General features: G+C 45.7%; 1 protein-coding gene across 4 annotated transcripts in view; it reads right to left on the reverse strand.

Annotated features, from left to right (window-relative positions):
* Nucleotides 1-11,554, reverse strand: part of NTRK2 (neurotrophic tyrosine kinase, receptor, type 2) — a 316,763-nt gene extending 305,209 nt beyond the window's left edge. For 3 of the 4 annotated variants that reach the window (XM_004677526.2, XM_004677527.2, XM_012721349.1), the window contains exons 1-2: nucleotides 11,265-11,487; nucleotides 10,207-10,775 (exon numbers count right to left, since the gene is read on the reverse strand). In XM_004677526.2, coding sequence (XP_004677583.1) covers nucleotides 10,207-10,418 — 212 coding nt within the window. In that variant the 5' untranslated portion in view covers nucleotides 10,419-10,775; nucleotides 11,265-11,487. Of the gene's footprint in view, nucleotides 1-10,206; nucleotides 10,776-11,264 lie in introns of all 4 variants that reach the window. The other variant, XM_012721348.1, reaches the window with a different exon arrangement.
* Nucleotides 11,555-11,788: the final 234 nt, after the last annotated feature.

The raw sequence follows: 11,788 nt of genomic DNA on the forward strand, positions 1-11,788 counted from the left end.
AAAAAAAAAAAAAAAGCACAGCTGAGTCTGCAGGGAAGAGGGAAAGGGCAGAGAGTCGAGGGGATGGAAGCAGAGGGAGGGATGGTGCTAAAGGGAAACTTTTGCAAGACAGGAGAGCTGGGCCCTCCCTGGTGGCCCAGAGGGTTAAAGCACTGCACTGGGAAGCTTAAGCCACTTCCACATGAGTTCGATCCCCGCCTGCCAGGTAGGAGATCCACATGGCGGGGCAGACCTCTCCTGACCCGCCCTCTTCCTCTATCTGCCTGTTCTGCTCCCCACTCTGTCCCTGGTGAATCCTCTCACTCCGCATCTCTGGCCTGTACCCCATTTCTGTATGAATAAATAAATAAATCTTTAAATAAAAAAAAAAGACAGGAGAGCCCTGGTCTTGCTTAGATTCTGAGGTTTACATGAGAAAGAGCCTGAAATACTGGCGAGATAAGGACAGTAGCCAAGAGAATATCTCCAAAAGGATGGGTCTGAAACCAAGCTGGATGATGAGCCAGAGGTGTCCCACCTCTCTCATTGACCAAAGGGAACCGCTGGTGTTAGGACCAGGCAGTTTGCTCAAATGGAACACGAGCGGGTAAGGTCCCAAGACCATCAGAAAGCATATGACAGAGTAAAGAATTAAACTCAGTTGGAACGCAGGAAGTAGGGATGGGGGATGGTGCATACCAGTCTACACACCTGCCTTCCTCCACTGAGCCATGACAACTATGCACATTTCAAGGGAAGCACCTTTGGAAAGGGCTCAGTGGCTGGTTGAAGCTGAAGCAATGACAGTATGAAAGTCTGTGTGCACTGATTATCCTTAGCACATTATACTAATGATGGTTTCTGTCTCTGTCTCTCCCAGTAGGTATAAGCCACACCGGCACTCCTTACCTCTGTACCTAGCACATTGCCTTGCCCTCGTGTCCTCAATAAACACTAGTTGAATTAAAGTGTTGTTTGCATGGGTTCTGAATTAGCAAGCAGTCCTCAGGATAATCAGGAAACATGGTAAACTAGTCCAGCCAGGATGAAAGGAAACCCGGACAGATATGAAATGTGACTTCAGTGCTAGCCCCTGTTTGGGGAGTCACTGAGACCAGAGAAACAAGCCTGTTTGCAACCCTCTCGTGTCATATGCCAAAGAACACCCAGAATGGACTGAAAAATTCACAATGCACAAGGAGCAGGTGTTCTGATGAGACATTACCATCTGGATTAGTCAGTGAAGTTGTTGAAAGTGCAGGTAGGCCATACATGCTAGGAAAATGATCTCCAAGAAGGAAACCAACAATCTGTCCATCTGTGGATAACCATAGGAGGGCTGCCTCCCACGTCACCAGAAACAGGGGACCTGCAAAGCCACAGGACCTCAACTTCAGGGTTGGACTTAGAGAAAGCCCACAGATGGGACTTGTGCTGCTTAAGCCACAAGTGATCCAGAGCACCCATTGGGCCTGGAGGAGGATAGCTGGGTGAAATGCAGAGCAGAAAGAAAACACTCGGCCGCGGCTGGCTGGCTTGGAAGCAAAGACCCTTTCAGGGATCAGCAGATGTCTAAGTCCCAATTTCCAGATAAAGAAACAGGCTAGTGAGATTCAGGGCTCACCCAGGATCGCAGGTTTTGATATTGTGTATATGAACCCACATCCCAGCTCCCCTTCCAGGGCTCCACTCAATGGCACTAGGGTCTGCCTTGTCCTCTAACTATATCATGCTGGGCTCAACAGGTTCACAGGAAACACAATCCAAAATTTCTTCATAATCCTTTAAAGGGATTTTACAGCCAAACATCTGCCTCTGTGTGTGTGTGTGTGTGCTCATGTGATATGCTTATGTGCATTTATGTGTGTGCGTTTATGTTTTATGTGTTTGGTACAGGTATGTGGGGGTAAGATGCACCACCAAAAACAGCCTACGGAGGCCCTCCCTGGTGGCGCAGCGGGTTAAAGCACAGCACTAAGAAGCTAAAGCCACTTCTGCATGAGTTCGATCCCCGCCTGCCCCGGAGGAGATCCACATGGCGTGGCAGACCTCTCCTGACCCGCCCACTGCTCCCCAGTGGATCTTTGTAGATCTGCCTGTTCTGCTCCCCACTCTGTCTCTGGTGAAGCCTCTCACTGGCCCTGAGCCTCTGACCTGTACCCCAGTTCTGTATGTACAAATAAATAAATCTTTAAAAAAAAAAAACAAAAAAACAGCCTAAGGAGACTCAGTGTTTCAGAAGCCACCTCGCCCCTGACGCTCTGAGTTCCAGGCACCTGACACAGAGCACGGGAAGGTGTTTGCTTATCAGAGTGGTAGGTGAGTTAACATATATAAAAACATATACGTATACATGTGTGTACATATATGTGTGCATATATATGTATGTGTAATATGTATTTTATATGTATATATACTTTGCCAGAGAACTTAGAGGCCATCATTATCAAGCTCTCCACCCACCTCTTCCCACTCCTGCACACAATACAGACATGAGTAAGGAAGGCAGAGCAGGGAAGCAAGCAGTCGCCACAGGGAGCAATGGTCGAGAACTCAGGCATAGACCCAGCATCCCCCTGCTGGGGGTACATGTGCTAAACTGTTGTGACAGAGTAGAGCTTGAAACAGTCTATTTTTCTAGCATGCACTATATTTCAGAGATTGAAAATCAAATCCAAATATTGCAAAAATGTTCAAAAGTGCCTCACTGAATATATGATTTGATTTACATTGAGAATGGATCAGTGAGGAGCCATCCTGGTCACCAATCAAAGAGCTGATCAGAGAAGAGCTTCTACCAGTTCCCCTGAAAGGAATCCACAGTATGATTAAAACAAAACTAAAACTGTAAGGAAGAAAATACAACTCCTGAACCGTTAAGTCTAAAAGACCATAAAGCAGGGTTCAATACATACAGTTATATATTCACAAATACTCAGCCCATACACAGATGAATCTCAGCAGTGTGTGTGGTGGTTGTGTCCACAGAACTGTCAGAATATGAAGATTTCAGCAAAAGTTGAGGTGCTATATACAATAAGTCCATGTTGGCAATAAAAATGGGAACTTTCAGGGGTATGTCATTATTGCATTTTCACTTAGTATGAGAGAATGCCAAATTCCGAAAGGGGCACAAATCATTTCTCTCTCCACAAATTGCAAAGGAGCAGAAATGATGGAAAGGGGAAATCATGAGCTGAAACTCCAATCCCCAGAGCATTCTTAAGATCCCTTCCTTCCCACTGACATGCTTTTTAGCCTGTGAACATGTACTGAATTCACTACACCTGTCTGAAAACATACTGGCCAAATCCTGCCCAGAGAGGCTGAGCAGACACAGACCAAAACGAAGCCCTGGATGGCATGGGTTCTGTCCCAAATTAGACACCACCAGATCCCGAACACCAGGCCTGCTAGTCAAATCTAAGTTCCCTCCAAGCTGTCAGGACCTTCCCACCTACTTGAGAGAGAGAACCTAAATGAACAGATGTCTGCAAGGAGCCTTCCAGATCCACAGGGAGAAGCTCTGCAGGGAAACCAGAGGTATGTCTAGAAGTGAGTTCTTGGCGTGGGCTACAGACAACATACAAGTGGTAGCAGGATGAATCTGGATGTGCATAATACTCCTTGAGCTTGCTCGCTCCTTCAGCCACTGCACTGGTCATCCATCCTGTGGCAATGAGAAGTCGGCAGAAAAAAAGACGCAGGAGAGCATAAGCACTGTCCATCCACAACCTTTCTCAGGAATAAAGATGGACTTCGCAGGAAGAGCTGGGGGTTCCTCCACTTACAGAACCACCCCTGATAGGGCCGAGACCCCAGGGATGGCAGCCTAAAGCCCGCTCTGCCCCTGCTCTAAGCCGCAGCCGCCAAGGTGGTCCAGCAGACATGGGTTAGCATCTTTCATCACTGTCAACTTACGAAGATTTTTCTTTGCCATCTGACTGATGTTCATAAACTGTCACACAAGGAGGAACTCTTGAAATTTAAAATAAAAACAATACACCTCATAGTAAACTAAGCAAATATATATTTCTTCCCAAAGATGACTAGCTCAGACTTTTTATAATTGCTCTGTCTGGTAGACAGGGGTTTGCCAGACTTAGCCAAAGTTTGTCTTCACATCTTTTGACATTTCTAAAATGGTGGACCAGGCCCTCCCTGGTGGTGCAGCGGGTTAAAGCACTGCACTGAGAAGCTTGAGCCACTTCCGCATGAGTTCGATCCCTGCCTGCCCCGAGGAGATCCACGTGGCATGGCAGACCTCTCCTGACCCACCTGCTGCTCCCCTCAGCGGTGTACTTCATCCATCTGCCTGTTCTGCTCCCCACTCTGTCTCTGGTGAGTCCTCTCACCCTCCGCATCTCTGGCCTGTACCCCAGTTCTGTATGAATAAATAAATCTTAAGGAAAAAAAAAATGGTGGACACAGAAGAGATGGGAGGTGCCTGAAAGTAGAGCTCTGGCGTTGCCTTGGGATGTTGGTTAAAAGGAGCATCTGGTCCCTTCAATGCCTTTAAAGTGATCTGGCCTCAGGGGGCTGTCTCTACCATGCTTGGCTTATTCAGATGGTTGGAACAAAGCATACGCAAGGGCCCTTGTCCTTCTGTGATCTGATTCAGAGTGACCCTGGGACCCTGGGCTCCTCAGCCCAGAAAGAACACATATCAGCCTCCTTAGCAGGTCACATTTTAAAAGGCATGGTTTGGGGAATCACATCAGACACGAAAAATAATACACAGGTGACACCACAGGTCTTCAGAGTCTCACATTGCCAACATCTAGGCCCTGTCCACCCTTCACTTCATAACTGATGTATAAGCCACAATGATCTCCATAAGTGAAGCTCTGTGGAGCGGCAGGGCCAGAAGGAACTGGCAGAACTTCCAATTCCAATCTTGGGCCATCTTAGCTGTTTGGGGTTGGCGGGAAGGGCTCTATCCCCAACAAGGTCAGCCCTGAGACAGAGAGATCAGGTAACCACTGGCTCCAGCTGAAAAATAGCATACTTTAAAAAAAAAATCACATGTAAACATAAAACCTGTATATTACTTCTCTTTCCAGGGTTATAACATTCATGAGCATTCACATCTCTCAGATCAATATTTATGACTTCCTAGTCTTTTGGTCAGCCCAGAGAGTAAGTGGTGAGAAAGCTCCCAGATTATGTGGGATCTTTGTCTTTTTAAATAGAGATTGATCAGCAATCAAATATAGAACTAAGAGTACCAGGGCCTGCAGAACTCAGAGATGAGCTACCCCATGGGAGAGCAGTGGTGGGCTCTGGGTTTTAAAATAGCTTGACCAAGTAGACTATGAAAATGATCAATCAGCTATTAATAAACCAAGGTTCAGTATTTTCTTCTCTCCATCTCTCTCACACACACCAAGCAAGCAAAAGGTGGGCCCTGTCTAAATAGTCTGTCCCCCCAAATCATCCACTGGTTTATAAATATCAAGAGATATTGGCATTGCTTCAAGGGGCAGCAAGTTCAATGCCACATTCTACCCTAAAGTTTTGAAACTACAAGAAGTTCTCCAGAGGACAGTAAAGCTGAGTCAGGGTGCTGTGATATTCAATGTTTCCTCTAGGCAAGATGAGCAATGAGTTAAAACTGTGGTACTTGGTTGGTAACATATGCAAAAAAGAAACCACAAATAAAAGAAATGAAATAAGAAAAGAAATTCAATTTCCCTCCCCCCAATTAAACAAAAACTCTAGGTTTTATACTCCTATGACCTAGATATCGTCAAAGAGATCATACAGAATGTTCTTAGGGAGAAAGAGATCTCAACTCTCAGCTGTTCAGCCAACTTTTCAGCTTAGAAAACTTCTTTACAAGGGAATATTGAAAGAAACACAAACAGAGGTTTATGGGATAGAAACAGTGAAAGATCTTAAACAGAACTAAATTAAGCACTGGGGAGCTGAGACCACATTATCTCAACTTCCCATTACTTGTAATAACATACACTCCAGGCTCTCCTATTAACTCTCATACTTTGAATTCCCATAAGGAAATATCACTTTTTGGAGAAGAAAAAAATCAAACACATTTCCCCGTAGTCAATGAGAGGTGATACAGGGGGAGGTAAAAGGAAATGGGCTCAGAAAGGTCTTCAAGATTTTCAATTGTTTTATCCAATGTAACAAAAAACCTCTGTAATGCAGAGACTGACTGTACAAAACTGAAAACTCAAATGGTCCTGCTGAGCTGGATTCTGGAAATACCTTCTCTGTGAAGACAGCACAATTCAAGTCCAGTTTGCAAGTTGTAGTAAATAATGAATGATGTAAGTTAGACTGCCTTATTTATTAACAAGTCAAGTGTGGCTTATATAACAGCCAAATTTTATTCTGCAGTTCTTAAAGCAAGTAAAGCACAATCCAAAGTTCTAGAACCCTGACAGAGCAGGTGATAGGTAAATACCAGAGTAATGAAACAGAGACCTTTCACTGAATCCCTATGAATGCCAAGGTTGGGGATTTTCTTAGTACAATTAATTGCAGTGGAAAAGCTTACTAATGTGAGAAGGCCAAAATCAATGTATTAATGATATAACATTACCGTCGTTTACCCAAGCCAACAATAAATTGTATACAAGAGCCTGGGCAGCAGAAGCTGCAAGTTCTATTTATTTATATTCAGAAGAAAAATATTAGCTCTGTCTCCAAGTATTACCTCCAAATCAGAGCTACTGTCACCCAAAAAGTTTAGGGGGAAACTGGTCGTCATTGACTTCCTATATGGGCAATATAAAAATCCATGCTTTTCACACACACACACACAAATACAGACAATATACTTAATACTACTTAATGGTACACTGAAAAATGACTAAGATGATGTGTTTGTGAACACAATTTTTAAAAAATGCATGACCTATTTTAACCAAGCCATTTACTACTTGAGTGAAACAGAATTTGCCCTTTGTAATGCATTTTGGTACTTGATATAACTGAGACTTAAATGGATGATTATATAATTCCAACAACAGTCTTTACTCTTGAATCAATTCTGTGTGACAGTAGTGTTGTTTTTAAATTTAACTAAGCACTGCCTAGGTGTAACCATTTCCAAACAACAGAGTCTAGCACTTACCCCAAGTATGATGTAGGGCAACTGTGATATATAACTATCAAGAGCAATAAAGAGCTGTAGATATAGATTAAGTTAGTGGGTGAAGAGGATGTGATGTATAGTAATGGAAAGATTTTCAGAAAAATAGGTTCAAACAATGGTTCTAAAAATGAAATGTCAACTTGGCTTAAAATATGCATGTAGAGGCCCTCCCTGGTGGCGCAGTGGGTTAAAGCACAGCACTGAGAAGCTAAAGCCACTTCTGCATGAGTTCGATTCCACCTCTCTCCTGACCCACCCGCAGCTCCCCTAAGCAGTATACTTCCTCGATCTGCCTGTTCTGCTCCCCATTCTGTCTCTGGTGAAGACTCTCGCCGCCCCTGAGCCTCTGGCCTGTACCCCAGTTCTGTATGCACAAATAAATATTTAAAACAAAAAAATATGCATGTAGAAACAAAAGTAAAATCTTATCTCTCAACTAGTCTGTACCTGTATTTTTCAAATGTTCTATCAAGGATTGTCTCTGAATTATAAAACGTACAGTGGCTGTACTTTTCTCCCAATATATAGATATTAGGAAACACTATTTAAAAATAATATAGAAAGAGCAGTTATTTCGGTAAGTTCTAATCACAGGCTTCTTTTTACTTAAAATTTTCCTTTAAAAAAGTAGAAAATTTTAACTTCAGCTAAATACCATTAAACTAGAACTCTAAAAGAGGTTATTTAGAACTATCATTAAATCTATCAACAAAGTAAAAAAAAAATGTGTATCTAATCTAGCTCCAAATGTAGCTGATATCCAGAGGCCACTAGTTAAAAGCTGTTCAAGCAAATATTAACATGGAAGAGAAAGATCACGGAGAGTGTCACATAAGGATAAGCGAAAAACAAGTTCATCCACATTAATATCATTTTGACATCAAAACAGAAGAATTCAAAATAATTATATGATATGCTTTCCAAATAAGTATTCTGTAACATTTTACAGATAAAGGCAGAAGGATGCAAATTGGCTGGTTTCAAGCAAAGTTGAGGAACAGAGCAAAGAAATATTCTTTTTCTACCAGTCTAATGTAAATAAACGCGTTCCCCAACCTGATCACTTATCCCTATGTACTTTTCAGTCTCAATGAATTTCTAAATCAAAAGGAAAAAATAAAAGTAGAAATTAAGGGTGCCATTATTGAATGAATAAATGTGACAATGCTTTGATACTTCTAAAATTCAATTTTTTTCAAATGCCTGAAAATAGGAATTTACCATCAAAGATAAAAGAAACAACAGCAACTGTGAGAAGTGATTTAAGAAAGCTCTGCTCAAATTTATTGATTTCATATATGTCAGGCCACAAAGACCACTGAGGTTTAAAATCGTAATTTTTAAAGTCTTCCTTTTCTCTGATTAGGGCCTTAAAAATATAACATGAAAATGAGTAGCCCTATTTGATTTCCCCATCATGTATCTATCATTAACACATAATTGTAAAGCAAACCAAAAACATGACATCTAATCATACAAAGGCTCTCATTTTTTTTTTCAAAATACTTGGAAGGACTATGAACTCCTATGGCCTCCTTCATCTGCTTACCAATACCCCTTCTCTTGAAAAGGCACACAGATCCTGACAAAAGACCAGAAACACTTTGACCTGCCTGGCGAGAGCCTCTGCCAGCCCAGCCCAGCCCAGGGCCAGCACAGTTGGGGCCCTACCCTGCCTTTCTCTGCTGCAGCCCTGCCTGATGCTCTCTTTGCCAAAAATTGCGACCCAAGCATCCTGATCCAGTCTGACAGTCGCCTCTCCCAGCACATCTTAGTTCTGCTAGCCAGGAAGGTCCCCACTGTTCTGTGGTCATTTCCTTCTGCCCGAGCCTATCACTAGCAAAACAAACAACAGAAACTAGTAAGGTCTCTTACTTACATTGAAAAACAGGTTGTCTTGACCTACCTTGGCAGAAATCTGGGGGTGCGTTTTCTGTGGAGGAGGGTGGGAGGAATGCATGCGCACTCACCAACCAGAAGGCCCCAGCCAAAGCCTTACTATCAGGGGTACCTATCTTAGACACCAGAAGGGAAGTCAGGATAAACTTTGCCCTATAATCCTCTACAGGGATGAGTAAAAGTTCGTGATAGTGAAATATTTGAACTGGTTAAGTTCTAATATATATATTATTGTATATGGAGAGTTTTAATTGATGTAATTGTAGGCCTACATAAAAGGTGACAGGGCAATGCTGGACAAAGGACTGGTGAATTCTTACATGGTAGTATATTTTTCACAAGGTATCAGAGGAAAAGAACAGAAAAGCAATTCTGTATCTCCATCAGACCAGGATAACCTCAAACATTTTCAGAACCTAGGAGTCTCATGTTTATGGCCACCTACATCACAGCACTACACACTACTTTATCATCCAAGCCAGTCCTGGGATATTATTCAATGAGGAATTAAGATTTATAATCCAAATGGTCTCAAAATTGTATCTCTGGGAAGTCAAATCCAAATTAAATCAGACCAGGCTTTTAGGCTTCCAACGATCACATTTTCTCTTTGGAGCCAGTACATTTCGACACTCAGAACTTCTCCTCTTACAGATCATTTTCAAGGCCATCTCTGGATGCAATCTCCTTAGCAAAATCTGATATATAAAATGAAAAGGGAAATTGGTGAACTCTAAATTTCAGAGGAAGATGTTAAAGTGGAAACTGTAACCCTCAATAGATTTCAAGAAGTGCATTATTTTAACCCCCTTGCAGTAAATATTACCAGAACTTCTCCGAACACAACATACACCTAGCACCCTATGGAACAAAAATGTCCAGAAGTAACCTACTGCATAGAGAAGGCTTAAAGCATGCTCGCATCCAGACATGGGAATATAAAGAGCAGAATCTCTTCTCACAAGGAATGTATACACTGAATATATACAATATTTAAAACTTAGGCTGTCACACCGTTCCCTTTATAAGCAGCCCCAGGTCAATGAAACACACAGGTAACTGGGGGGAAATGGCCCAGTCCTTGCATCTCTTATCTTTGCTATTTCCCCCCCAGACCTGACACAACATTCATGACCAGGAGGGACCTTCCTAGCATGCCCTGACCTAGGTAGGAGGAGCAGAGGGTAAAAGTGCCAGAAACTCACATTTCCGTGATGTTCTCAGGGTCTGCACTGGTAGGCTCCAACCTCGGAAATGCCACGATGCCAGGAGAAGGGTCGCTGCACCAGATGCGAGAAGCGCTGCATTTGCAGGACGTGGGACAGGCGAGAGCGGCTTTCCAGAAGCCCATCACCAGCCAGCAGAAGCCCCAGAGCCTCGCCATCGCAGGTCCATGCCTCCTCGTCCAGGACAACATCCCTAGCAGCCAGGGCCAGTGCGAGTCAGCCAGAGTGCGCGTCCCTGCGCTGGACCAGCCGGCCTCCTCTGCCGACGCTGGGCGGCCTTGCGGCGCTCGCCACTCTCTCCACTCAGTTCTTGCCACCGCGCGCGCGGAGCCTCGCGTGTCCCGACTGAGCGAGTCCTAGGGGGCCGCACGGTTCACTGTAGTCGGGGCATCTCCGGCCGCCTCACAGGGGGCGCTGCGGCTGCTCAGAGCTCCCCCGCGGCCGCCGCTGCATGGCCCGGCGCGCCGGGCACCGGCCGGCGGCACTCGGGGACTCTCTGGGATGCAGGCTTCTTGCCAGCTCACGGGGATTCCGGACGCACCTCGGGGCTGAGAACAAACAGACAGGCGTAAGAAGGAGCGCAGGACCGCGTACACAGTGAATTGGGGCACTCTCCCTCCGCGCTAGCGTCATCCCCACCCCGACCCCAACCGGAAGGCTGTGGATGGACGGGTGCCCAGCTCTGGCCCCAGAAATAAACTTGACTCCCGATGGCACGGCGCCGCTGGGGTCACCAGTATGCCCGCCCTCTCTCCAAGCCTGAGCTTGAGAGAGGAGATCACCAGGTCACCGAGCCAGGATTCCATGGCACAGGCCAGGCGACGGACCCTTTAAAGGAGGACGCGGAGACTGCCTGAGGCGATGGCTCCGCGACGGGGCCCCCAATGATGCTGCACAATCCGCCACCGCCGCTGGACGCTGGGGGCGCAGGCAGGTGGCGCGGCGCGTCCCACCTGGGGAGCGCCGCGGCCGCCCGGGGGGGTGGGGGGGGGACGGTGAGGGCCCAGACGACGGAGGGTACTGTCCGTGCTGCTCACCCGGGCTCTGGCGCCTACCACACGCCAGCCGCGCCTGGGTCTAGGCTCCTCCTGCCGCCGGGGACTGAGCGTGGAGAGCCCGAGCGAAGGAGCAGCCAGGCTTCTGCTCCAACCCAATTCCGGGAGCCGCCGCCGCCGCCGCCGCCGCCGCCGCCTCTGCTACTGCTGGCGAAGTGACGTGAGGGCTGACGCAGAGCAGGGGCAGAAACTCCAGAAAATTAGTCTGAAATCCAAAAACACACACGCTCATACACACACCAGCCCATAACACCCTCCAGACAAAAGCAACAGGGAGGGGAGGGGAATCTGGGGGCGAGTGGGGAGGAGGCAGGCTTCAGTGCCACTGGCCAGAAGCAGACAGCAGTAGCATGTGGGAGTTCACACACGCACACACACGCATACAACTGGTCGTGTCGATGCGCACGACGGTGTGTGTGTTTGTGTGTGTGTGTGTGTGTGTGTGTGTGTGTGTGTGTGTGTGTGTGGTGTTTAATTCCAGGTACCTCGGAGACGGACTGTTTCTC

The sequence above is a fragment of the Condylura cristata genome, unplaced genomic scaffold (genome assembly GCF_000260355.1).
Source record: "Condylura cristata isolate star-nosed mole 26May11 unplaced genomic scaffold, ConCri1.0 scaffold00006, whole genome shotgun sequence".
NCBI classification, from domain to species: domain Eukaryota; kingdom Metazoa; phylum Chordata; class Mammalia; order Eulipotyphla; family Talpidae; genus Condylura; species Condylura cristata.